This window comes from Callorhinus ursinus, unplaced genomic scaffold (assembly GCF_003265705.2).
Source record: "Callorhinus ursinus isolate GAN/ISIS: 27379988/994484 unplaced genomic scaffold, GSC_fseal_2.0 scaffold15, whole genome shotgun sequence".
Lineage (NCBI taxonomy): Eukaryota > Metazoa > Chordata > Mammalia > Carnivora > Otariidae > Callorhinus > Callorhinus ursinus.
Window position 1 is genome coordinate 42,780,343 of NW_027397077.1, and position 27,709 is coordinate 42,808,051.

Genomic DNA, 27,709 nt, shown 5'->3' on the forward strand with positions numbered 1-27,709 from the left:
GAAGAGCAAGTTAGTAGCCCACTTGGCATCTGAACGCAGCTCTTCCTGATTTATTTCCAACTGTAATTCTGTTGTTTGACTGAGTTTGAGCCTATTTAAAAATATTTTCCCTTGCGGGGTGGGGGTGAGGAGAGGCTAATTTACAGAGTGTGAAAAGCAAACGTGCCGGGAGGGTGTTCTAAAGCGAAGATGTACTAGCCGGATCCCCGCCCCAAACCTAAGCCAAGGCTGGCGGGGACTACAAGTTCCAAGCTGCTTCCCGGCGCGCGTGCGCGCGCTGCCCGCCGGGAAGCGTCTCCTGTGCGTCTGCGCGGGAAGTGGAAACCAGCGAGGAGGCGAAGCGGTGTGAGGTCCGTTGGACCGGCAGCGTCGGCTGCTTTGGGTCTGTCCTCGCGGCTAAGCCCGCAGCCCACCCCTCCGCCGCCATGCCCATGAAGGGCCGCTTCCCGATCCGCCGCACCCTCCAGTACCTGGGCCAGGGAGACATAGTGTTCAAGGACTCAGTGAAGGTCATGACGGTGAACTACAACACGCACGGGGAGCTGGGCGAGGGCGCCAGGTCAGTCGGAGCCCTTTGAGGCCGCCCCCAGGTCGCGCGGACGTACCCTGCTCGCTGTAATGACGTGCTAGTGACGCTGAGACCTGGAGCTGCTCTGGGTGCTCCTTAATCCCGAGGCTGGCCGCCTCAGCTGGGTGCCGTTGGCCCCATTTTACAGACGAGGAGACTGAGGAGCAAGCGGCTTGCTCCAGGTTCCACAGCGAGGACAGCAGGGCCGCGCTGTGCCAGCTGCAGTCGTGACTGAGGTCGGGGAGCGGAGGACAAGGGTCCCCTACCCCTTCCCCTACCTCCCGGGTGGAGGACTAGGCTAACCCGGGGAGGCCGGAGTCTCCTTAACTACCTGTGCCTGGCAGGCAGGTGAGCAGTGGGGAGCAGCGGCGCACGTTCTGCTCTGGATGAAGCCAAGCCCAGAGGCCACAGACCGTGTTTAGGTCCCAGCTCTTAACTGCTGGCTTTGGGCGAGTTGCTCCTTCTCATTGTCCCAAACTGGCATGATACCTATGTCCAGAGCCGCTGTGGAGATGTATTGGAAGAAGTAACAGCTGCTAGCACTTACTGAGCCCTCTGTGTGCGGCGTGTTCTGAATGTTAGTCATGCATTGTCTGATTTGATGTTTATAGGGATGAAGAAACGCACAGAGATGTTAGTAACTTACTTGCTCAGGGTACCACGCTGGCTAGTGAGTGGTGGTGAGCCGTAGCTGTGAACGTGCTTCTCCGCTGCAGGACTCATCCCCCTCATAAGTGATTATGTCAGCTGTGTAGCCCCAGGCTCCATACCCCCACCAACGCTCCCCCACCCCCACCTTAAACTCCTTGGGGTGGTTTTTCAGCCTGGAGCAGAGTGAGAGCTCCTTAAATGGAAGCTTAGAAAAGAAGTGTTTGAATTGAACCTTGAGGCAGCAGCGGTGCTTTGGGCTTTTCAGGTATTAATTATAAATTTACTGATTGCCTACTGAATGCTTGGTCCCATGCTGTGAGCTGGGGATTCAACAGTGCCTAAGAATAAGTCTTGTCCTTCCGAAGCTTTGGGACAGGGTGTATGGGGGGATCAAAATGGGATGGGGAGTGCTCCCAGTAGGGTATGTTCTCCCATGGTGAGGGGCCTTTGCTGCACAGATGTTCAGGATAGCCAGAAGCTACCTCCTAGCTATTTGTTGTCCACAGGTGAAGCCAAAAACTTGTACCTGCTTGCATGGGAACAGGTGGGCTGATGGCTTCTGGAAGACCTGGTTCTAGGGGTGAATGGGCACCCAGATACTCCTTCATAACTCACTGCATCCCATCCGTCCATGCTAGGAGTCAGCAGAGGTGGGGCGGTACCAGAAAGGAGGGAAGCAGTCTGGACGGGCCTGCTCAGATTGGGAAAATGTGCCCTGTCACAAGGGGCCATTCACTGCTTGGCTACGGCTAGCCATGTGGGCCCACGGAGAATTTCTGACTTGTCAAGAAGCCAGAAATTCAGATTTTTATATAAATCTCTGGTTTTTTAAATGATCAGTCTATTAGAATAGGCCTGCAGGCCTTATACTAGCAGTTCAAGTATTTTAATACCCTGTTAGGTAAATAACAGCCGAACAGCCATTCTGTGCTTCATAGTTCCGAATGGTAAAAGCCTGTGTATGCCCTTGTGGATTTCGTGCCCTTGGGTTTGAGTCTACCTGACTTGCCCTTTCCAGCCCCACTGGTCTTTGCTTGTTCATATACCCTTAGCGTTTCAGCTGTCCCTTCCTGGATCACCTCCATTCCAAGTACACCAGTATACAACTCCAGGCCAGCCATAGCTTGGGTGTCTGCTGGGTGTGTGGGGAGCTGCCTTAGTGTCTGAGGGCTAAGTCCCTGCTCACCTTTGCCAGATGTTCTTGCCTTTCAGGTGCAATAAAAAAAAGTAACAGCTGCTAGCATTTATTGAGTTCTGTGTCCATCCTGAGCCTCAGGATCTAGGTGAATTTGGTAATTTGATGATGACAGAAGAGTGGTTGAGGTCCAGCCGCACACAGCCCTCTTCTTTCATTTACTGGTTGTGTGACCTAGGGCAGTTTACTTTTCTGACCTGTTTGCTTAGTTATAAAACCCCACCTTGCAGGGTCTTTGTGAGGATTCAAGTATTAAGATGCCTAAGGTGTCTGGCATGTACAGCAGGTGGTCAACTAAAGGTTACCTACCATTATCAACTTTGTTCCCAGGTTTCACTAACCGTTTACAACTTCCTGTCGAGGGGCACCTGGGTGGCTCATTTGGTTAAGTGTCTGACTCTTGGTTTTGGCTCAGGTCATGAGATGGAGGCCTGTGTTGGGCTTCATGCTCAGCGGGGAGTCTCCTCGAGATTCTCTCTCCCTCTACCCCTCCCCACTGTGTGCTTTCTCTCTCTCTCTCTCAAATAAATAAATAAATCTTCTAAAAACAAAAAAACAGAACACAAATTCCTGTTGAATTTTTACCCTAGTAGTTCTAGGTGTGAGCAATTCCTGCATGGATATGCCCTGGTTTCTTTGTACGATGTTGAGATCCTCTGCTGTGGGGTGGGAATTGAGCAGAGTTGTTATAAGCCCAGGAAGGTAAATTCAGCTTTGGAGCTTCGAGCCTCGTGTGCTGTCGTGATGCAAGGCATATAATAGGACCTTACCTCCACTGCCTCCCCTACAGGCAACAACTTCTACAACTCTAACCATTTCATTAGAGTTTCCCTTCCATAGTTAAATACCAAACTTGGAGAGCTGTTTCTTCCTTTTCTAGGTTTAGGCTTTATCTGTTGTCTTGCCAATACGGAAGATGAGAATTTAGCTCTTTCCCCACTATTGCCATTCCCCAACCCAACACATGCATATTACTCAGCTCTTCATCCTCCCAGGATAGTCATTTCAGAACTTTGGCTAGAACAATATTCAATGTTTAAATTAATATGACTTTGTAAACACTATACACAGTTGGACCAATTAGAGTACTGTGATTATTTTTTCCTTTTTGTTTTTGCAAAGCTTTTTGTTTTCCCTGGAGTTAATAATTGTCCTTGCTTTTGCTTTGTTTTGCTTGCAGATTCTGCCCCGGTTATGGAAGTCTCCCCAAGTAAATGGTCACACAGTCGCCTTCTGTTGATTCTATCAATTCATCTTCTTAAAAACGAATTATAAGCTCCACTATGGACTGGTTGTCCTGCATTGCCAGCATCTTGGCATAAACATTGAGGCACAGAGCAGTAACTTGTCCTGGCTCAGACAGCTGAGAAGTGATAAAGCTGGGTGACTGTGTTAGTGTCCCATGTATCACTCGCACCTGTCTATCATCTGATGTGTGGGGCAGGGTGGCAGGAAGAAGCAGAGGGCACATTTAAATTAGGATCATTTGGGGAGCCTTTAATTAAGGGACTATTTACAGAGGTATGGGCAAGGACGGGGAAAAGAAACCACAAGGGACTGCGCAGGACCTCAGGTCTAGGCTTGCAGAAGTGATGGGGAGAGGGCTGCCTAACAGGAGCCTGGGACTCAGCCAGGAGATGAGTCAGGGAAAGAATACTTTGACTCTGCCCTCTTCTTTCAGTCTTGCCAGCACTCATTGTTGGCCAAACCCAACATGAAGTCAGAGGTCAAGGAAGCCCACCTCATAGCCCATGTAGGTTAGCACTTCAGGATGGAGAGCAGGTGGAGAGGGATCCAGACATGTAGCTGTGTCCTAATTAGTCCTCTCTCGAAGGACGTTTGTTGTTTCTGTTCCTTTGCTGTAACAAATAATGTCTTTGCATTCAAGTGTAAAAATGTCTAAAAGCAGTGAAATCACTGTCAAGATCTATGCTTTCTATATTTTGCTAGTTCCAAATTGACCTCCAAAGAGGTTAAACCAATTCTTAAGGAAGTGTTTCCTGATTTCTGTAACTTCTTTTTGTTGTTTTTTTAATCTTTAGCAATCTAACAGGTGGAAAAGAATCCTATTTTAACTTACATGACTATTGGGAAGGTATTGAGAATCTCTTCATAAGATGATAGGTTCTTTGGGTTTCTGCCTATAGCTTTTGTGGCTGAATTGTAAAACATTATTTTTTTTTAAGATTTTATTTATTTGAGAGAGAGAGTGAGCGTGTGTGTTTGAGTGAGTGCACGGGGGTGGAGGGGGAGAGAATCCCAAGCAGACTCTGTGCTGAGCATGGGGCTCGATCCCACGACCCTGAGATCATGATGTGAGCCGAAATCAAGAGTTGGACAGTTAACCAACTGAGCCACCCAGGCGCCCTTGGATTGTAAATCTTAATGATGTGTAAAACTTTACCAAAGGAATTAGCCTTTTTGTTTTATGTTTTACAAACATTTTTCTTTTGGTTTGGCAAATGTTGATTTTGTTTCTGGTAAATTTTGCCATATAAAAGTTTTAAGGTGGTCCTATTTATCTGTGTTTTAAACCTAAGTTTAAAGGTATTCTCCATGTTTGCTTTCATTTATTTTAAAGTTATGGTACAATTTACATGAAATATAGAGCTTGATGAGCTTCTGCTTAGGAATGAATACACCTGTCTAACCAGCACCCAAGATCTGGGACATTTCATCGTTTTTTGTTTTTTTTTTTAATAAAGATTTTTATTTATTTATTGAGAGAGAGAATGGTAGAGAGCATGAGATGGAGGAAGGTCAGAGGGAGAAGCAGACTCCCTGCTGAGCAGGGAGCCCGACGCGGGACTCGATCCCGGGACCCCAGGATCATGACCCGAGCCGAAGGCAGTCGCCTAACCAACTGAGCCACCCAGGCACCCTGGGACATTTCATTGTTTTATGTTTACATTTATTCTTCTGCTCAGTGAGTTTTAGGTTAGTGTGCAGTGTGAAGTAGGGGTACAGATGTCTTTTCCCTCAAATGACAAGCCACAAGTCCTGACACCCACTGTTCAGAGAATATACTAATAAATTCCTGACGGCTGCTTTTCTCAGCCTTTTTGTGGGGCAGGGTCCCCTGAGAATTGGATGACAGTTCTGGACGGTCTCCTTCAAAAAATAAACAGGTGCACAGCATTTCAAATTAACTCACAGGTTTAATTTCTTCCCTTTTGCAGGAAGTTTGTGTTTTTCAACATACCTCAGATCCAGTACAAAAATCCTTGGGTACAGATTATGATGTTTAAGAACATGACGCCGTCCCCCTTCCTGCGGTTCTATTTGGGTGAGTGTGGCCTCTGCCACGGCTGGGAGGGTCTTTCCTCCCATCTCTTCCTCCCACCATAGCGCTTGGGGAAATCTGAGATACGAGTTCTTGTAAACGTCCCTTACTTCCATCACTGGCTTTGTGTTTTTTTTTTTTTTTTTTAAAGATTTTATTTATTTATTTGACAGACACAGCGAGAGAGGGAACACAAGCAGGGGGAGAGGGAGAGGGAGAAGCAGGCCTCCCTCGGAGCAGGGAGCCCGATGATGCGGGGCTTGATCCCAGGACCCTGGGACCATGACCTGAGCCGAAGACAGACGCTTAATGACTGAGCCACCCAGGCGCCCCTCATCACTGGCTTTGGACCATGGCACACAGTGGTCACTGAGGTCTGGACTCTGCTGTTTCTCCAGCCCCATCTCCTGTTGCCCCCACGTCTTTCTACGTGCCTCACAGCGTACAGCTGGTTTTTCCATTGCTTTGCTGCCTTTGCTCATGCTGGTCCCTCTGCCGGAAATCCCCTTGCTGCTTTGCTTATTGATTTATTTTTAAAATCTTTCTGAGATTCCACTTGGGCACCACTTCTTCCAGGAAGCCCTCCCTGCACCCTTACGTTGTCCCTTCCCAGTCTCCCCCAGCTGCCTGCCCAGTGCTGGCCATGCCCTCTTGAGCAGTGTATCTGTGTATATCTGTGTGTGTCCTTTCCAGGCCGCACACTTCCATGATGCTGTCCTTTCCCACGAGGCACAGAGTAAATGTCTGTTCTGTTCTATTGGGCTCAGTGCCTGGAAGTCAGACCAGATGTTTGGCTCCGCTCTCTACTTAGTCATTCCAACCGTGAGTGAGTCATGTTCCCATTGCTTTGTTTCTCAGGTGAAGGTCCAACATCTGCTTTATGGGTTGTAAGGACCACCTGAAGTGTAGTTTGGGAGATGCTTCAGGAAGCAGAATGAGGCTGTTCTTAAGTCCATTCGGCAAATACGTGTGGCGTGGCCGCTGGGCCCAGGCACAGTGCCTGGGGTGTCGGAGCCGCAGGGACAAAGCTCTCTGCCCTCGTAGGGATGATACCGTAGCAGGAGGAGACCGAAAGGACAAGAAGCTTAGCCAGACAGGATGCCAGGCATAAGTGCTGTGAAAGAAACCTAGAGCGAGGTCAGGTGGGTGAAGAGAATGGTGGTGCGGTAGCAGTTTTGTGGATGTATTTTGTTTGCGTTTTAAACAGTTAATTTCATTGAGGTATAATTTACCCGTAATAAAACACTCGGGTCTTCTGTGCATAAATTGATCAGTTCTGACAATTGTTACGTAGCTGTGTTTCTACTTTGCAAGGGATGATACGGAGCATCTCTGACTAGAAAGTCCCCAGGTGCAGCTTTCCAGGGAATTCCCCCTGAATTCCCCCTTCCACCAGGGGCGGCCGCTGCTCAGACTTTTCCATAGATCAGTTTTGTTTTGGAACGTCCTACGGGTGGTTGCACAGTGTATGTTCTGTGTCTGGCTTTTACACCTCATGTTTTTGAGACTCATCTGTTACGTGTGTCAGTAGTTGATTCATTTTTAGTGCCAAGTGTCCCACTGTAGGAATATATCGGTTTATTCATCCATTCCCCTGTTGATGACATGGGGGTTGTTGTTAAATGCCGAGGCAGAGTTAGCAGTAGATTTATTGGCGATAAGGGGAGGGGGAGGCAGGGAGAGTCCTCGGATGGCAGCGCAGGTGGGACAGCTCTGGAGGGAAGTCTGGTGGGAGGCGCCTCGGATGGCAGCGCAGGTGGGACATCTCTGGAGGGAAGTCTGGTGGGAGGCGCCTCGGATGGCAGCGCAGGCCACCCAGCAGGGAGCTCCCGAAATGGCCAGGTCCCAGAAGGTGGGCTGCTCCCCCGGAGGGCCTCCGGGGCTGTCGAGGGCTGTTTCTAGTTTTGGCTCCTCGGAGCTGGCACGCCTCCGCACCTTCCTGTACAAGTTGTCCTGTGGACCTGGGCATGTGCCTCAGGGTGGGGTTGCTGGGCCCGAGGATCGGTATGTAATGTTCTTAGGCTCTGCTGACCCGCTCTCTCGAACAAACGCCTGTCTCGCCCTGCAGTCAGCAGGGCGTGGGAGCCCTGGTGGCTCCCCATCCTCACCCACTGTTACCTGCAGGTTCCCTGTGGCTGCGTAACAAGTTACCGCAGACTTGGTGGCTTACAACTCACATTGCTTCCATTTCTGTAGAAGGCCAAAGTGGACAAAAATCAAGGTGTCAGCAGAGCCTTCCTTTCTGGAGGCTCGGGGGCAAATTCGTTTACGGGGCTTTTCCAGCTCCTACAGGCCACCCCCATTCTTAGCTTGTGGCCTCTTCCTCCATCTTCAAGGACAGCAACATGGCCTATCTGGCTGGTCTTCCATAGTCATGTGTGCCTTGGACCACCGCCTGGATAGGTTCTCTGATGTTAAGGGTCATATGATTCATTTAGGCCATGACCTGGGAGAATGGGCCCAACTTCAGGCCTTAACTTGACTCATGTCTGCACAACCCCTTTTGCCACTAAGGTGACCTCTTCACACATTCTGGGGGAGTAGGTCAGGGACATGTTTGGGGTCATTCTCTTTACCACGTTAAATTTCTTTTTTTAAAGAGCGCAAGCAGGGTGAGGGTGGGGGACAGACAGACGGAGAGGGAGAGAGAATCTTAAGCAGGCTCTGTGCCCAGCATGCACCCTGACACAGGGCTCAATCTCATGACCCTGAGATCATGACCTGAGCTGAAACCAAGAGTTGGACGCTTAACTGACTGAGCCACCCTGGTGCCCCATAAATACTTAAAATTTTAGCCTTTCAGGGTTCATCAAAGGTTTTTTTTTTTTTTTTTTTACGATTTTATTAATTTATTTGACAGAGAGAGACACAGCGAGAGAGGGAACACAAGCAGGGGGAGTGGGAGGGAGAAGCAGGCTTCCCGCGGAGCAGGGAGCCCGATGCGGGGCTCGATCCCAGGACCCTGGGATCACGACCTGAGCCGAAGGCAGACACTTAACGACTGAGCCACCCAGGCGCCCCCTCATCAAAGTTTTAATTTGCGTTTTCCCTGTACCTTTTCATGTGCTTATTGGCCGTTCATAAATTTCTTTCATAGAGTCTATTTTGACCAACAAATGCTACAACCCGGGTGAAACTTGAAAACATAAGCCAAGTGAGAGAAGGCAGACACAAGAAGGCCACAGATAATATTCCGTTGATTTAAATGTCTGGAACGGGCGAGTCCGTAGGGACAGAAAGTGGTCAGGGGCTGGGGCTGGGGCGGTGTGAATAGGAAGTGATGGTTTAATGGGTGCAGGGTTTCTGTTTGGGGTGGATGAGAAAGTTCTGGAACTAGATAATGGTGAGAGCTGCACGACATTGTGAAGGGAATAGAAACTACAGAATTACACACTTTAAAATGGTTAAAATGGTAATTTTTGTTATGTGTATTTTACCACATAAAAATACCATTTGACTTTTTATTTCTGACTTCATCTGTCCTTAGGCTTATACCACACTATCTTGGTTTGTGGCTTTATAGTAAGTCTTTAGGATCAGGTAGTTTTAAATCTAACTTTGTTCTTTTTTTTCTTTCCAAAATTACTTTGGCAGTTGTACGTTCTTTGCATTTATATGTTAACTTTTTAAAAAAGATCTATTTATGTATTAGAGAGAGTGCATGCGAGCGGGTGGGAGGGGCAGAGGGAGAGAAGGAATCCCAAGAAGACTCTGCTCTGAGCACAGAGCCCAGTGCAGGGCTTGATCTCATGACCCTCGATCATGACCTGAGGTAAAATCAAGAATCTGGATGCTTAACTGGCTGTGGCATCTAGGTGTCCTGCCAAATCTGCTTATCAGTTTCTTGGTAAAAGCTTGCTGGGATATTTTTATTTTTTATTTTTAGTAGGCTCCATGCCCAGTGTGGGGTTTGAACTCATGACCCTGCAATCGAGGGTCACATGCTCTCCTGATTGAGCCAGCCAGGCTCCCCGCTTGCTGGGATTTTGATTGGAGTTACATTATAGATCATTTTGAGGAGAAATAGGCATTTTAACAATGTTGAGTATGTTTTGTTACTGTGAAAAGTATTTAAAAAAACAATTCATTTTCCACTTGTTTGGTTACAACTTTATAGAAGCCCAGTTGATTTTTGTGAGTCGGTCTCGTGTCTTGCCACCTTGCTTATTATTTCTAGTAGGTTTTATTTTCTAAATTCTTTAGGATTTTCAATATACACAATTATTCTATCTGCAAATACAGTTTTAACTTCCTTTCCAATCTTTTTATTTCTTTCCTTTCTCTGTGTATTCACTGGCTCAAGTGGCACTCCTACCAGCCATGTAGGAAAGTTCAGTCATTCTGCATTCTCAGCGGCACTTGCGTTACCCATTTAAACAATTTTGAGCCACTCCAGTATCGCCCTGTGGTTTTAATTTGCATTTTAATGACTAATGATGGATGAGTATCTTTTTATGTGCTAGTTATTAACTTATTAATAATTTTTTTTAAGATTTTATTTGAAATGAAATTGGAACATGAACATCCTCCCATTTTCTTGTTTTTCAAAATTATTTTGTCTATTTTGGGTCCTTTGCATGAATCTGAGACTCGACTTACCAGTTTCTACAAAAACATCTGCTAGGATTTTGATAGATTGCACTGAATCCATGGCCTGGTTTGGGGAGAATTGTCATCTTAAGGATATTGACGATTCTATCCATGACATGGAAATGGAAAATTGCTTTCCATTAAAATAGTATGCTTTATGGGGCACCTGGGTGGCTCAGTCGGTGAAGTGTCTGCCTTCAGCTCAGGTTATGATCCCAGGGCCCTGGGATGGAGCCTTGTGTTGGGCTCCCTGCTCCGCGGGGAGTCTGCTTCTCCCTCTCCCTCTGCCCCTCCCTGCTTGTGTGTGCACTCTTTTTCTCAAATAAATAAAAGTAAGTCAATAGTATGCTTTTGCACATACCTCAGATTTGCTCATGTTTAAAGAAATACGGAAAAAAGAAGGGTATCATTATGGGTTATATAGACAAATATATTTATCTTATTGTTAAAATGCTTCACCACTAAAAGCAAACTGGTCACGGTGACTTGAGGCTGAGGAGCGTGCTGCCCAATCCTTAGCACTTTTTGTCCCCTTTGCTTCCCATTTCCAGATTCCGGGGAGCAGGTCCTCGTGGATGTGGAGACCAAGAGCAATAAGGAGATCATGGAGCACATCAAGAAAATCCTAGGGAAGAACAAGTGAGTTGCCGGGCCTGACCTGGAGGGGAGCAAATGTCTCAGCACGGAGTGAGGGAGGAAAAGGAGCGTCAGGAGGGCGCGCACCAGCCGGAGCTCACGGGCTGCAGAGGCCGTGCCCTCGGGGTTTGCCCTCCCCAGATCCCCAGCTGTGCGGCTGTAAGTCACTGAGCCTATGTGAGCTCTCCCTCCCTCTGCTGTGAGGTGGGGTCAGAGACCCCCCTGCCTCCTCGGGGCCATGGGAAGCTGAGGTGCTGTGGAAACACTCACCTGGGCGGTTGCAGCCACCTGTCCTTAAGAATCTCTCCTTGGAGCTGGTGGGTGTCTAACCCCAGTATGTGTTGGGGATCTGTCCTTTCTCTTTACATGGATGGGAGGAAGGGGAAGGAAGCCAAGAAACTGCGTCTTGGAGGAAGCGCACAGAGGCCTTTGCAGGCCCCTTCCCCCTGACCTTGTGCTGCCTCAGAGCTGGGGCTGCCTCTGGGCTGGAGGGAGGCTGACCGCGGCTGTGTGGGCCCTGTGCGAGCCGGCTGGCCTGGGAGGCCTGTGGGGGAGGGCCGGCAGACTTTGGGGTCGGGAGAAGGTTGAGAGGCACGGCAGAGCCCGGTCTCCCTGGCCGCTGGGGGGGTGCACTTGGCCAAGAAGTGCCACGCTGCCTAGAGGCTCAGAGCGCTGTTCCCACACCTGTTGCTCTCTGTGCTCTTCGGCAGGGAAACCCTGGAGAAGGCGGAGCAGGAGAAAAAGCAGCTTTCTCACCCAGCCCACTTTGGGCCCCGAAAGTACTGCCTGCGGGAGTGTATCTGCGAGGTGGAAGGGCAGGTTCCCTGCCCGGGCCTGGTGCCCTTACCCAAGGAGCTGACGGGGAAGTACAAAGCAATGCTGAAGGCCAGCACCCAGGACTGAGGCCCCAGGCCACACCCAGGGAGGCCTCTGGTTCTGTCCCTGACGGGACTCTGAAAGATCTCTTTGCCATGAGAGGGTCCCCTTCGCACACCTGTGTGAAAGGACGTGGCAGGGTCGGGGGAGTATCTCCGCTCTATCAGGTCAATAAAATGCGTCCTCTCCCCGGCATGGTGATGTGTGTCTGGTCCGGTGGGCACGGGAGAAAGGCCCGCGTGGGGCTGGGGAAGGTCTGAGGCCACAGCCTGCTGACATCCCTGTGTTGGTCCTGCCGCCCTTTCCTCGTCTCTGTTTGCTTCGATTCTTCTTCCAGGCCCTGCTCGGGAGAGTTAGGAGCTGCCGGGGTTGGATCTGGTAGGATCTGGCTGGAGCTAGGTGGTTGGCAACGTGGAAGTCCCTCTCCGCTCAGGCTCTTTGGGCTTTTTCAGAACTCCCAGGGCAAGCGTTGTGTCAGCGCTCCCCTTTTAAACTGCTGAAGCCAACCCACTCTCCTCCCGGGAGGCCTGGCTGCCAGCAGTGCAGGAGGCCCCGTGACGGGCGCAGACCAGCCACCCTCCGGTGTGCGCCCTCGGCCAGTTGCCTCCCCGGCCCCGGGGCCCGTCACAGTTTTGCAGGTCAGGAGAGGGGGGACGGGCGGAGGGGCGGGCTGGCCGAGACTTTGGGGCCCTGCTCTGAGGGCTGGTATTGGAGGCTGCCCTCTTGCTCATTCAGGCCTTACTTTGTAAGGTTTGGAAGAGGAGGTGAGGGCTTACGGAGGGTCCGCCTAGTTCTTTCCTCACAGGGCATGGATACTGCGGTCACTTGCTGGTTTCAGCCCTCAGGCAACACCAGAGCCTTCAAGGGTTGGCTACCTTACGGTTTAGCTGGTCAGAGTGAAGGATGAGACTCTGCCCTGCGGGAAGCAGCCGGCCAACGGGGCTGAAAGGAGCAGGGGGAGGTCAGGAGGTAGACTGCTATGGGAAAGGTTGTGGAACCAGAATGTTTTATAGCCCATTACATTGGAAGGATTTGGCTTCTTTTACATTTGATGCTCAGGTTGTGGTTTACTGTGATTTTGTACCTGAGTGGTGTTCAGGGGTCATGGCTGGTGGGCACGTGCATGCGTGCGTGCGCGGGATGGCTGCAGACTCACCAGGGCTGTGCGTCTAATCGCAGGTCCGCACCACAGGGCACCCTGCCCCCCTTTACCATTTTGGAGGATGAGTAGAGAAATCTGTCCTCCATTCTAATCCTTCTGTCTTGTTTCTAATAACCGCTCCCAGGTGACCACAGCTGTGGTTTTCCCGCCAGCCGCTGGGGCTTTTCAGAGTCTGTTCCCTTTGGTCTGTGTGCACAGCAAGTGCGCCAGCGTTAGGGAAGAAGTACCCCTTCCATCCACAGCCCAACGGGGGGCCCCAGAAAGGTTGCTGACCTGGAAACAGGATAGCGAGCCCTCTTTGGAGAGAAGCATCTAGTGCCTGATGGGACAGTGCCGTCCCTCTCTTTGCAGAGACTTGAAATAAGCACCACTAGGGGGCACGGTTCTCTCTTTAAACCTTTGTCTTCTATTTCTGCCGAGATTTAGTAATGATAAAAGGTGGGTTTAAAATTTACGGAAACGGGAGGAAAAAATCGCTACGAGGAGTTATGTTTTTTTCTTTGCACCAACGATGTTCACATGGTTTTAGACCTTGTTCTTCTGAAGTGACTGATTTCATTTTGAGTACGACCTGGCAGGGCCATTTAAAGCTGTCTGGTTGGGGCACCTGGGTGGCTCAGATGGTTAAGCGTCTGCCTTCGGTTCAGGTCATGATCCCAGGGTCCTGGGATCGAGTCCCACATCGGGCTCCTGGCTCAGCAGGGAGCCTGCTTTTCCCTCTGCCTCTCTCCTTGCTCACGCTCTCTCGCTCACTCTCTGTATCTGTGTCTCAAATGAATAAAAAAAAAAAAATCTTTAAAGGCTGTCTGTTGGTGGGGGGGGGGGGGGGTTCTGCCAGGAATCTGACTTTGGACCTCAGAATCCTCACCAGTAAAATGAGAAGTCACATGACATACTGAGCAAGTTCTTTCCAGCTTCTACAACTAGAAGAACACGCTTTTATTCTGGATAGTCATTACCCTTACGGGAAGCATGTGCTGGTTTGCAGCCTGGCTCTGGCGCATCCGTGCCGACAGCCTGTGTGGTCTGGCAGCCCACAGGTGCTCTGCTCCGGAACCAGCTGCCTGGCTTTTTGACCTCACACCGAGGACCGGCCCCAATGGAAAAGGCCACACCTTTCCCGCTAAAGGTGTTTACAAGTCCAGTGGGCCAGCACGTGGATTCTGGCTGAGACTAAGGGGAGGTGAAAGCAGTAGGGCTCCGACCACAAGCTGCTTCCTCACCACCTGCTTGGGGTAAGACAGCACGGCGTCCCCTGGGGATCAGGCATTACTGCTATCACTATTAGAAGAAAATGAGAAGATGCACATTTAGTCTTTAATTCATTTTTTTAATAGTATAAACCTCATTTAGGTAGTAGTATTAAGCCACAACGATAATGCCACATTGAAACAGCATTTAATAAAATGCATAAAGCTAATTCATGCACTGCAATACTCTATATACAAACACAACAATGCAAATTCTTCTTCAAGACTGAAGACATTGATTAGATATAAAATTCAGTTTAAAAAGAACATGCTATTTTTTAAATGCCATCACATAAACAAAGCTGATTTCAAGCTACAGCTTTCAACAGGTTTTAAACCTGGAATTAAAATGTAACGGCATAAACAGTATTTTCTATATTGTTAAGGGCAGAAGTTACAGAAACGGTCCCAAAAAATCTAACACCCGAATTTTCCTTTAACAGATGTCTTTTAAAAGGGCTGGTAACGCAGCTACATTTTAACAGGTCCAAACTACAGGTAAAAACTATGGTTTGTACTATGAAAAATGTGCAGCTTTTCAGTTATAAAACTAGTTGAACACTGGTTTACAAGAGAATGGGGAGAACGGAGACTGTAGAAAAATATTCCAGCACTTGAGTTGTATGTGGCGGCAGCATCTGAGTCCATGGATGCTCTGGTCGTTAATGGTAATTGAATATATGTTCCTAAAGACAAGCCATTTGTAACTTAAAAGTCTACTATTTCCAAATGTTATCCAAGTATTAAGCTTATCACAGTATGTCAGCTGATAAATGTTGCCAAACTTTTCCCCCCAATATTTATAGCATTTTTTTTTTCTATGCTCTTACGTATAAATATTGAGACACCGGATTATTGGTTTCTGAACTGAAAGTCTAGCTGGGCCTTAAAAATATCTCAGGCATTCCCCACCCCTAAGATAGTTTAATTATTCTTAGATTGCTGTTAAAATACCCTCCCAAATGAAAATTTTTATTTTGAAGATTCATTTAGAGACTGTCAAGCTTCTTCTTGTATTTTAACTGGAAAGCCACCTTCAATAGTGTGATTGTCACAACAGGCAAGGACAGGGGCAAGGGTCAAATAAGCACTGTTGGATGAGGCCAGTGAAGTAGCAGAGTTGTTTTTTTTTTTTTTTTACATCCAATAGAGGGGAAGCTGAAGGCTAAATGACCCACCGTCTCACAAAAGGCACTGAGTACTACGGTCTCAATGAAGTGTTTTCAAACATTTCGGTAGCTTATTTAAAACAACAAAAAACCCCCCAAAACCCAAAAAACACCACCAACAAAAAACTAGAAAACCTGTGGATTATGTGAGTTTTTGCAGTTCTCCAGAGACTCCCTTCAGTGGGCCAGCTTGCAGCCCTCGGCCAGGCAGGCCCCACTTCCCAGGTCTGTAAGCAGCTCTGCTGGGCTGGGCTCTGGCTCCCGAGTGCCGTGTCTCAGTTTAAAGCCCAATTAAGGGGGAAAATTAATCAGAACAGACCTGGACAAGAAAAATTTGGCATCTGTAGCTTTTTAAGGGCACAAATAGCCTTATTAAAATACCATTTTTATCTAAAAATTTTAAAACAATTTATAGAAAGGATTTATGTCAGTGGATTTTATTCACATGCTACAGTTAAAGAAGTAATTTAAAATTTGTAACTTCTATGCCGTAAGTTATCTTATTCATGCTTATTTTAAAAGACTACTTGGTAGGTTTTTTTCAACTGGCATTAGAGATAGGAATCTGTTGAGTCACAGGGCAGTGCCCACCATTTGCTAAGTCCAGAGCAAGCGGAGACCTGGGAGGCAGGCCCCAGCACACGGACCGTTCCGAATCTCTGACCATGAGGCCTATCTCTGGACCACATGACAAGAGCAAGTATCTGGGAAGGCCGACAGCTCCAACCACCAAGTTCCTTCCAGTCAGGCTATAGACAGGCATTAGGCGCCCAGGTGAAAGACCCCCACCTAGTTTTCAACTTTCTAGCTTTCTGGCTGCTGTCTGACCCAGAGAATATACAATATACAGCAATGTCCTCCTATCAGGACCTTTTCTGTCTGGAACTTTTCCTTGGCATAGGGTGATTCTGCCTTCATGGCCTTTCCCAGCCAGGCTCACTCTAAGGAAAATGGAGTTAAAATATCAGCAAATCCATCCTGCTGAGGGACCTTGGAACACCCACATCAATTTACTTTAGCAACTCTATCATAGACTCTCTTTAAAACATAAGGGAACTTTGGATACATGGCTACATGTCTGTATACATAATATATACATCTATGTACACACACACTATATACACTGTACATATATAGAAGATATAAACACATGTACATTCAGTCAGTCATACAAGCCTATAAATCTGTACACGCACAATGCCGCTGAAGGGACCCCAGGGCTGGACATGCGCAAGTGTGCGCCGGCAGGAGGCATACGTGAGGATGTCCAGAACCCTGTGTACAAAAGACCCAAACCCAGCCTATCTCGATTAGGGCTTGGCTTAACAAATTTACATCAAAGTTAAGACATTTCAAAGAGCCGTACAATCTAGAGACTGGAAGTGGGACAAAGGAAGCATATGGGCATATCTGCCCGGCCCGCTCCACTATCCATCCCTCCATTCATTCATAGCCGGGATGAAAGTGAACGTCACAAGATGACTTTTCAGGGCCTAGACTTAGAGAAGAGTTGAAATGTCATCTACAGCCCCACTGCACATGAGGCCCTTTCCACTGGGAAGTGGGTGACAAGCTTCTGGACGCTGATCTGATCAGGTCCTGAAACTTGGCTCCATAGCCAAGGGCTACGTGTCAGGCAGAGGGCAGGCTGGGGGGCAAGACTGCTCTACTAGAAATTCCCCTGAAGGATGAGGATGTGGTTTTTGTCCAGAATAAAAGCACTAGATACAGCCATTCCGATTCTTAGCTCCCTGCCGTGGCTATCCCCAACACAAGCAAAAGCACTCAGTGAGTCTACTACGGCCACAAGCACGTCCCAGTGAGCGTGTGGCCACCGCACCAGGGAGCCCAAGAGAAGGCGCATCCGTCGCTCTCACCGTGGTTGGTGGCAACTGCCTCAGAACACAGTCCACATTTAATAGTGACACGCTAGACAGCAGTCCCTCTTGAGGGCGTTTACATAACATCTTACAACACGTGACTACACCTGAAATTAACTATAAAAACCCAAACAACAAAGAACCCCAACCACAGCCTCACGGCAGAAGTTAGATAATAAATAATGGTAACCTCCCAACAGACACACATACAAATCTCAGATTAGAAGGGTGGAATAACCTGGAAAGTATCATTTGCTTGTGTAATTTGGACTTTTTCTAAGTCTCTTCCTGTCCTGCTTTATCATTCTGTGTAATGACCTCCACGATTTCAACACCTAACTGTCTAGCATTATCGGAGATACCACTGGCATCAAGAAGCACTGACGCGTCCTGCCACCTCCTTTCGCCGGTGGACCTCTCCTCGCAAGGGAGGGAGAGCCAGGCCAGCAGAAGGGACATGTGGGCAGGCTGCGTGGTGAAGAATCTGCTCCTGGCTTATTTCACTCAGAGACCCAATGGGTAGAGGGCTGGCCTTCCTTGACTAAATCTAGACTTTCACAGACTAACAAGGGGTAAAAGCCTTGTGAAAGCTGAACCTCAGTATTTGCCTGGGATCCCCTTACGTTGTTGACTTTGGGCTTCTCTTCACCAATCTGACAAGACGGAACGGACCCGCTGTCAAAGTGTAAAATGATTTGGGGCAGCAAGAAATCAGCTTGTGTGAACAGGATCTTTAGGGAGAAGTCTACTTCAAAATAAGGCCAAGAGGATCTGGGAAACTAATGAGTGTTCAAGGCCCAAAATGGTCCACTGCAATCAGCCAGCATCAGTGAAGGGACTCAAGGGCCAGCACCAGGTCAGAATCAACAGCCCTCCAAGCCAAGCCGGTTCCTCTCCAGGGCTGTCCTGCCAGGGTGCGGCACTCACTCACCCAGATGTTCAGTTTTTCTGCCGGTTATCACCTTTACCCCAAAACCCTTCAGCAGTGGCGTCGTTGGGACCTCAGTCGAGGTCTTGGCTAAACCGTCCCAGTATCTGAAGGCAACCTGAGTCTACAAGCCGAACGGACACAAGACTCCCAGGGCCAGCCCCAGGAAGAAGGGGTGGGCCTCCTCCCCAACACCGAGAATCAGATCTGGGAGATGTGACATAGCATGTAATCCCAGAGAACAGCTATGTGATCAACAGACAGGCTTACGTTAAAAAATCAAAAGAACAGAAAAGAGGCAACTTGCTGTGTAAAATGCACAAACACGGTTGAAGATACCCTCTGCTGAAATCCTTCCCGAGCAGAAATGAACAGACCTGCCCTAACTTCACTGTCTTGGCTAGTTTTTTTTTTCTTAATTTTGAAATTTAAATCACTTCAAAGTTAGAAAACCAAAAATTGAAGCAGGCAAAATTAAATTCTTTCCATCATTTTATAATGGGCACCCCTATTGTCTCCAAAATTTGCTTCCAAGACATGAACTATAAATAATTAAATCCAAACAGGAATTCAGAAGTTGGAGATACTGTCCCCACTTAATTCCCACTAACGACTTTCACAAAGTGCTGCTAATGCTTCAAGAGCATTCTGTTGTGTCCTAAGGCAGCGGCCGGCAGCTGGTACCTACACAGCACCTGAGACCCCACCTCGATGAGGGCCTGAGCCAGGCCGGGGAGTGCCTTTGAGGCCGGGGAAGCGCACTGGGATCTTTCTGGATACCATCTGATCAAAAGATCTGGGAGACACAGATTTAACTTCAGCTATTTTCTTAATCTGGGCTATACAGAAAGGAAATGAAGAGTACCTGACTGGGTCTTGGACACGGCACTTTTCCCAAGCAGGAAATGCCCGCTGCTTGCATCCATGAGATTTTATGGGTGCTCTTCTCTAGATAGAACTTCCTTATAACTGCATTCTGTTCTTGTAAACGATGGTCGCTATAACTTAAGAGAAAGAAGATAACTTTGGGAGTTAAGGGTTTTTTGCTTGTTGTTTTTTGTTTTTTTTTAAGAGCAGGTAGCTTGCTTCTGCATCCATCACCTAAAATGCTCCAGGGTTCTTTGCTGGCACACACCTGGGGGAATCAAAGTGCATGGTGTACCAGTACCATTCAAAAAATTGCCAACAGAAATGCTGAGTCTGGAGACACTTTGGAAAACCCTGATATTTAAGGTCAACAGAGAAACCTTCCATTCAGCCGCACCACCACCACCACCCTGGCCAGGCAGCAAAATCCTGCACCTCCCCCCACCCTCTGGCCCCCCATCCCCTTCACAGTTCTGCGTGAACTGCAGGAATACAGCTCTTCTTGAGGGGACGTTTGGAATGGAAACCCCGTGAGAAGGGAACCGTTGTACTCCTCCATCTGAACAACAAGCAACCGCCCCAGACTGCATTCAGGAATTACTGTCGGGTTCAAAATGCCCACCTTGCACTTTTTGGTCAGAAGGCTCTGTCTGCCGTGAGTGGTGGAGGTGATGTGGGGATGTTTTCAGTTGCTGCAGGAATTGGCAGTTAATGTCTGACTGGTTGTAATCCAATTCTGAGAACCAGTCATCAGAAGAGAGCCCCAGGTTTGGAGGAGCCTGCAGATGCCAGTCACAGACCAGAACCAGAGGTCAGGGAAGCTGACAAGCATCATCAACTCACAGCGGAGGAAGCTTCCTGTTTGGGTCACCACCGACTGTGCCTCCACACTCCCACTTACTGCATGATACAGATGAGCCACATTTTCATTCGTTCATAGGAATTTAGTTCAACACCACCAATGTGTGCATACAATTAGGAATGATGCCATCTTTTCTTAAACATAAATGATTGTCTCCTGTACCCTAGTGCGTTTTCACAGAAATTACTAGCATTTCGGCAAAAGACATATACAGTTTTCCGTTTGTCCTGCCCAAGGGCAAGATGTTGCTAACATTACGCATTGATAAGAAGTGCTTAGAAAGTGCTAATATTATTACCCTGGTAATTAGTAGCTATTAATTCCAAGGACATTTTTAATATATATACACACATACTGTTCTCTTAGGTTCTTTTTGTTTTGTTTAATACTAGTCTCTGACATTATAAAACTCTGTTTTTTGCCCTTTGAGGATTTCTAAATACAAACTGGGTTAAAAGATTGTTCCAAAATCTGCTTCATCAAAAGGCATTAAAACATTTCTTATGGCAGGAAAGGATCCTACTAGTCTTTTAGTTGCTATTGTCTGGGATTAACAGATAAGAAGAAACCAGGTAGGAAATGGCTAACATATTGGAAATATTTGCACATACCAAAATACCACTACTTTATTTTCTCTGTATCCGAGTGGTCCTGGGAGGATCCTTTTGCTTCTCTGCAGGTGTGTGGTGCGCACTATAGGCTGGCTCCGGTGATCTGGCCGTTGTACTCTGCTGTCTCCATCTTGAGGATGTAGGGGATTATGCTGTCTATCGACACATTGCCAATGAGACCAGTGAAAAAAAGTTCTTCTGTTATGTTGGAGCTCATCAGCCTGAGTGCCGGCAGGCGAACGAGAATCCGGGCCAATCTGCGAAAGGGAGGGTCCTTAGAGAAAGGGGATTCACTGCCCTTCAGACTTCTCCCTAGACAGGCTCCTGGGACCCTGTCTGCACTGCTTGGAATTAAACCAAACAGACCTATGATCTACCCCCTGTATTTCAAATTTCAACAATTCCTCTTGTAGGAATTTATCATGAGGAAAAAAAAAAGAAATCAAAACTAAGTACAAAGACGTCTGTACAAATGTTTCTTTCATTTTTAATAATTGTCCGCATCCCCACCAAAAAAGAAAAATTTGGAAATCCATAAAGGATAGGTTAAAAAGTATGGTGTGTCTCCATATAAAAGATCACTATATACCCATTAAAAAGTATAAAAAAGATCTATTTGTCACTGGTAAGGAAAGCAGTCCATGACGTATAGCTGAATAAAAGCAGACTGGGAAGCAGCAAGTACAGGGCAGTCTTGCTGGTGTAGATTTTTTTGTGTGACATGCATACAAAAGTATTCGGAAGGATGTTCACCAAAATGTGAATAGGCTGGCCTCTGGGTTTGGGGATTTGGAGTGCTTTTACTTACTAAACTTCTTCTGTATTCCTGTACTCCCCTAATTCCCAGTGTTCGTACAGCATTATAATTAAAAATAAAGCAAAAGATTGTCTTCAGTTTGAAAACACCCTGGGTGGGAGGGCACACCGTGACCCTGTCGTGGTGGGCCACTGCTGCTGTATCTGAAGCATGTGACTGGCGTTCCCTGCCACTGCACAGAAGCTCACTGCGGGGCCAGCCCGGGCTGGAAACAACCTACATTCTCATCAGTGGGGAAGTGTTAAAGAAATTACAGCATCTCCTTAGCCACAAAAGATGAAGTATGCTCACTTGAACATTAAATGAAAAAAGGGTTACAGAACCTTACTTTGTATTTTATGATTCCAATTACACAAATATAAAAAATTTCTGGAAGGAAATGCATAAAACATTAACAGGTATCTACGAAAGGTGGTATTTATATGGATGTTTTCATTTTACTTTCCAGAATGTTCTCACTTTTTTCTATAGTAAACATTGTTATTTTTTAAAAGAGAATATATATATTATGCAAGCAGCATTCCAGCACCATCCTCCATTCATCTAGCCACCATGAGTCTTACAGGACACACAAAGGTATAAGGGGACACCAGCACAGACCATGAGGGGCTGACAGGCTTAAGGGTCTTGGGGAGTCAGCAAAGATAAATCAGGGAGGACTTCCTGGGGGAGGTGGGGTGGCATGAGGGATCAGCTGGGCTTTAGAGGCTGGCTGAGGTTTCTCTCAGCAGAGATGTAAACAGTGGGGAAGAATGGGAGGGTATTTCAGGAGGAGCAAACAGTACAAGAAAAGGCATAAAGAGAAAAAAAATAATGCAGAAAAAGAGGTCAACGATCCTAGGGCCTTGTTTTGAGAACTGTCTTTGAGTGAGTTTCTGAGTCCCATGAAAAAGCCTCCCTTCCCTCATTTTTGGTCCCAAATCACTTGGCTGGCCATCTCCTCTATCCCTGGGTCCCTGACTAGATTTTTTCAGAAACACCTACTTTCCAAGGCCAGAGAGTTGCTGTTGTCAAGATGACCCTAGTGTGCTGTGGCTGCGCCAGCAGCCCCCAGAGAGGCATTTCCAGGCTCTTCTGGCCATGGGCACTGTGTGGGAATAGGCCTGTTGCCCCATTCCCTGTGTACTGAAGCTGGACTTACTACTCAAGAGTCATGGTGAGGTTTTCAGCGATTCCAGGAGAAAATCAATCCTGCTTTGGCAAAAGGTGTGTCTGGTCATGGAGTTGTGTCTAAAGCAGAGGAGGTTCTCTGCCAGCAGGGCCAGCCCCCCACCCCCACCCCCCCAGTCACATCACATAACAGTCTTCCTGGGACCTGGGGCATTTTCATTCCACGGGGCACCTATGGACTGAGGTCTGTGAAGGCGACACAAATTGAGGAAGGTGGGGCCATGTATCTTCCTGGTCAGTTGTGATCAAGTGTTTACTCTGAGGGGACAGGGCAGGGAAGGAAGTATTAGTTTGCCTAATGTGACCTCAGTAATTCATGTAGCTTCTAGTGGGCTGGAAGTGGTCATGATCAAAGAGCTCCTCCACTCCTTGGCTGGAAACCCCGCCAGGCCTTCTGCCTTAATTGAGAACAACTTTCCTGTTCAGATTTGCATGAAAAAGGTGTGTGTGTGTGTACACACACACATATTTGCTGCCCAACCATTAAAATTAACTTTTTTGCCCAAATAAAGGAACTTAAAAAAATCAGTTTATCTAAGGGCAAAATTACTATTTTCTATAACACACTCACTCCTTTGTAGAGGTCAGGTCTGGCTTTTGTCAATGAAAACTTTTCTATGAAGTGTGCTGGCTCTACCTCTTCAGCGGATGTGGGCCAGAGGGGCAGGGCTGCTCTTCTGGGCAAGGGGACTCCCCATGAGAACTGCCACTTTGTGCACAATGTTAGCCCCAGAGGAAACCACACAGCAATGATTGCAACCCCTCAGCATGTTACAGAAGAGCAACCCGAGGTCTTGCCCACAGTTTATACTCAGCAACCCTGGAATGGCCCAGGATTCCTGACCCTCCCACCTAGCACTTTCCACAGTTACCACCCATGAAATGCAAGAATTAAAATGTGATCAAAAGGAGGCTCTACCAGGCTGCCAGGGGCGGGAAGTTTATATTTGTGTCTACAGATGCAACTGCACTCCTTCCTGCCCCACAGCAAGAGCGTGTATCTGTGTGCCTCACCGGTAGGTGTCTTCTGAGTAGGTTTTCTGAACATAGTCCTGCAATTCCATCTGTGCCTTTTCTTGGAATTTTTCAATCTGGCTTGTGCTGGTCAAACCTGGATGATCTGAAAAGAGAAAAGTGCCCCCAAATTGCCCTGTGTATTTGGAAAGCCTCACTTGGCAGACTCCTTAGTACTTATTTTTAGTTAAACCTCTGACAAATTTCTCAAGTACAATATAGATTGAACCCTGAAGGTGGGTCTGGTTTGGATATTACTGCTAAAACACTGGCTTTTGCTCTGTACTCTGCCAAGGCCTGAAGGTTCCCAGGAGGGGGCTGGGCTCCTCAGTGGTCACACCAGCCTCAGCAGCCCCACCTGGCTTGGTTCTGGACATCTGGCTTCCTACCACTCTAGAAAACAGATATTTTAGAACTATCACCCAAGATTAGAAATTACCATTTACCTCCTACGTATTTAATCACATAATTTCTCCCATTTATATTAGCTATTTTTTCATTCACGAGTGGATGGCTGGGGAGGAAGGGAGGGTTAAGCTGTGCCCAAATCCCACTATTAAGGGCAGGACAACAGTCAGCCTGAGTGACCTCTGGAGGTTCAGAGAGAACAGCTGAGAGGGGGGCAGCGAGGCCAGCCGGACAGTTCTGCTGCCTCTTTTTCAGGTGCTGCCCTACAGGGACAGCTGAACTTGGGTACTTTCAGTCTGTACTGGAGAACATATGCTAACACAACCTGAAAACTGGCAAAAAGGAAAGCAAAAGAAATAAAAACAAAAGGACATTGAGGAGGTGCCTGGGTGGCTCAGACGGTTGGGCGTCTGCTTTCGGCTCAGGTCATGATCTCCAGGTCGTGGGATTGAGCCCCACGTTGGGCTCCCTGCTTGGTGGGGAGCCTGCTTCTCCCTCTCCTGCCTCTCCCCCCTGCTCATGCTCTGTCTCAAATGAATTAAAAAAAAAAAAAAGACACTGGATGGTAGTATGCCAAAGTCTTGTTTGGCCAATGGTTTAAATTAGGATACAGAATAAATCTATTCAACATACGAAGTCACCAGGAACCACGGCATATCTTTGGGACTGTAAAGGCAACAATTTAAAAGAATGTGTTTATGTTAGCTAGCAAAGCACACCTAATAGGAGACTATTCGGTCACAATCTGGCTGATGACTTGACAACAAGTTCATGTTCAGAAGTATCAGTAGACACAGATAGAAAACTGTTGTGAGTCCCCACCACATATCTTACCGGGGCTAAAGAGAACTATAGCTTTAAGGTATGCATACTCATAGCCGTCTATATCCAGCTTTGCCATACTATTACAGAACTCCTGAAGCTTCCAGATGTGCTCCATGACTTGCTTTATCCGGTCTCCAGAAAGTTTATCTAGAAAAGAACATCACAGATCCCCTGAGAAAGGCTGGTAAGAACAATGACATGAGCTTCTTTGAGGAGCCAGAGATTGAAAGAGAAAATAATTTCACTTTTTAATGGAAAACCAGTTACCTTAAGATGGTTAGGAGCCTCATTTTCCAGGTGAAGGTGAAGTGACAATAGGTATACCCAAATGCCACTCTGCCGTATATTCTCAGTAACAAACCCCTAGACCACTGATTCTCCCTGGCCCTACTTTGGGGTGGGGCCTATAGATGCAAATTGAATAGTTCCTTTTATTCTGTGCTTAAGACCCATAAGTCAACTCTTTTTTTTAGATTTTATTTGTTTGACACAGAGAGAGAGAGAGACAGTGAGAGAGGGAACACAAGTAGGGGGAGCGGGAGAGGGAGAGCAGGCTTCCCGCTGAGCGGAGAGCCTGATGTGGGACTCAATCCCAGGAGCCTGGGATCATGACCTGAGCCGAAGGCAGACGCTTAACGACTGAGCCACCCAGACGCCCCTGTTAAGTCAATTCTTATCAGTGGTCAGGCGCTCTAAAGTCTCTGCAGGCATTTAATAAAGGTTTATGGACCTGACCATTAAATGCTGACATTTTTTAGTTGTGAAAACCATGTTTATATGTTACCTATTTTAATCTTCCTGATAATATATGCTGAAGGTATTAATATTATCACATGCAATTAAAAATAAAGGGTAATTAAGGGGTGCCTGGGTGGTTCAGTTGGTTAAGTGTCTGACTCTTGATTTTGGCTCAGGTCATGATCTCAGGGGTGTGAGATCAAGCCCTGTGCTGGGCTCCTTGCTGGGTGTGGAGCCTGCTTAGGATTCTCTCTCTGCCCCTCCTCCCCCACTCCCTCTCTCTCAAAATAAATGAATGAATGAATGAATGAATGAATGATAGCTAATCCTCACTTGTGAACAAATCTAACTTAAATGCAACCAAATGTTATATTACTATTCCAAAGGAATAACCAGATAAAGTTGTAACTAGGTCACTCGATTCCTAGATAATCAAACATCTCGAAAGCCTAATTAAAAGTGCAGCTCAACTGCAATTTGGCATCCAGTATTAGTCCTGAATGCTGGGCATGCTCCCTTGAGACCGTGTCTTTGGTGCACTCTGGGCTCAGAGCATGTGGAGAGACCGCACTGGCTATCTCCTGGTCCGGATCTTTCTAGAAGAGAGTAACATGTTCATTCACGAGAGAAGTGGGTGAGGCAACTAAGTCCTGTGTGGCCAGATTTGTGCCCAACTCTTCTACTTGCTCTTTCACTTGGGGCAAATCAAGGCCGACTGCAATCACAGTCCCTCTAAGGCTGTGAGAACTTGTTACATGGGAAAGCGCAACCCGTTGTGAGAGAATAGAAAGTATGTATGCTGGTCTCTGCCCCCCTGGTTCCTGGCACAGAGGTCTTGAAGCCCTTGTAATTTCTAAGTGGTAAACATTAGCAGCATCTCTTGGTCTAATACTTGTTTTTGACCCTATCCCTGACAAAGAGCTCCTAAAACCCTTGTAAATTCTTACATGTTAAGACCACTAGGAGCATCTTTTGTTCCACTGAGGTGACTCTGGGTGGGACCCCTAATGGCCCCTGGAAAGACTAAAGCACGCTCAGAAGCTTGGAATTTCCAGTCCCATCCCTCATCCTACAGAGAGGGGAGAGGGGCTAGAAATGGACTTAATAACTGATCATGCCTACATAGGAAGTATCCATAAAATCCCAATATGGGGTTGAGAGAGTTTCCAGGTTGGTGAACACATGCACACCGGAAGGGCAAAGCGCACCCCAAGTCCACAGGGACAGAAGATCCTGTGCTTGAGACTCTCCTAGACCTCACGCCATACATCTCTTCATCTGGCTGTTCATCTGTATCCTTTATCCTTGAGTTCTGTGAGCTATGCTAGTGAATTATCCAACCCGAGGGTTGCTACAACCTCCAGTCTATATAGCAGGTTGGTCAGAAGCACAAGTGATAGCCTGGACATGTGTGTGTGTGGGGGGGGGGGCGGGGGGAGGGTCTCATGGGACTGAGCCCTTAACCTGTGGGATCTGACACTATGTCTGACAGTGTCAGAATGGAGTTAAATTGTTGTATACCCAGGTGGTGTCTCAGAGAATTGCCTGTTGTGGGGAAAACACCCCCCACACTGGTGACCACACATGTCAGAAGTGTTCTATGTGAGTAGTAAAGGAGACACGCAGGGTAGAGAAACACAGTAAAGAAGAACTAGGTTTTTTTCTTTCACGCACACAAGTGAAAAACTACAGTTTCTTCCATTTATACCTGTCAATCAAGATGAAAGTGTAAGCTGTGATTATTCTGAAAACATCACTAAATACCTATGTATCAGGAAGCTGGCAACTTTTTCAATTATCTTTTTTTTTCCTTTCATATTCCTTGTATGAAAAGAAGACAGGTGGAAATTTAAATGTTCTCACTGGTAAAGGCCCCAGGACTTAAACGTTAAGCTACCCTCAGCCTGTGGAAGCTGTGGGACACTGTGGCCGGCCAGTTTGCAAGGGGCCGGCCTGAACCAAGACCCACTCCCCCACAGCCCCAGCCCTACCTTCCTGGATGCTGTTCTGCAGGTGGTTGACAATGGCTGCCAGGATAGTGGAGAGACTCATGACCTGGGCACACTGGGCCAGGCCGAGGGTGAAGAGCTCGTTCCAGCAGGCCCGCACCAGGCTGGTGTTGCAGTCCTGCCTGGGGACACAAGGTCAAGGTGGGTGTGGGTACATGCTGGTACTCTCCAGGTCCCAGCTTGCCCCAAACAAGTAGATC

At 47.5% G+C, this 27,709-nt stretch overlaps 2 protein-coding genes across 11 annotated transcripts in view; one reads left to right on the forward strand and one right to left on the reverse strand.

Moving 5' to 3' along the window:
• Positions 1-297: 297 nt before the first annotated feature.
• Positions 298-11,994, forward strand: MRPS25 (mitochondrial ribosomal protein S25). The gene is made up of 4 exons (XM_025885599.2): positions 298-559; positions 5,594-5,700; positions 10,839-10,926; positions 11,634-11,994. The coding sequence occupies exons 1-4, from the start codon at positions 426-428 to the stop codon at positions 11,824-11,826; spliced, it is 522 nt and encodes a 173-aa protein (XP_025741384.1). The 5' UTR covers positions 298-425; the 3' UTR covers positions 11,827-11,994.
• Positions 11,995-14,270: 2,276 nt separating this feature from the next.
• The window catches only part of NR2C2 (nuclear receptor subfamily 2 group C member 2), a 93,476-nt gene continuing 80,037 nt past the window's right edge, over positions 14,271-27,709 (reverse strand). For 3 of the 10 annotated variants that reach the window (XM_025884875.2, XM_025884874.2, XM_073901696.1), the window contains 4 exons: positions 27,492-27,631; positions 24,772-24,909; positions 23,530-23,635; positions 15,332-20,785 (listed from right to left, as the gene is read on the reverse strand). In XM_025884875.2, the coding sequence (XP_025740660.1) occupies positions 20,611-20,785; positions 23,530-23,635; positions 24,772-24,909; positions 27,492-27,631 (559 nt within the window). In that variant the 3' untranslated portion in view covers positions 15,332-20,610. Of the gene's footprint in view, positions 14,898-15,331; positions 20,786-23,529; positions 23,636-24,771; positions 24,910-27,491; positions 27,632-27,709 lie in introns of those variants that run through there. The other 7 variants (XR_003210698.2, XR_003210697.2, XR_003210696.2 and 4 more) reach the window with 7 other exon arrangements.

Coding starts and splice junctions, on each gene's coding strand:
- MRPS25 (XM_025885599.2), top strand. CDS start 426: ATGCCCATGAAGGGCCGCTTCCCGATCCGCCGCACCCTCCAGTACCTG. Junction 560..5,593: donor GAGCTGGGCGAGGGCGCCAG/GTCAGTCGGAGC, acceptor TCCCTTTTGCAG/GAAGTTTGTGTTTTTCAACA. Junction 5,701..10,838: donor CTTCCTGCGGTTCTATTTGG/GTGAGTGTGGCC, acceptor TCCCATTTCCAG/ATTCCGGGGAGCAGGTCCTC.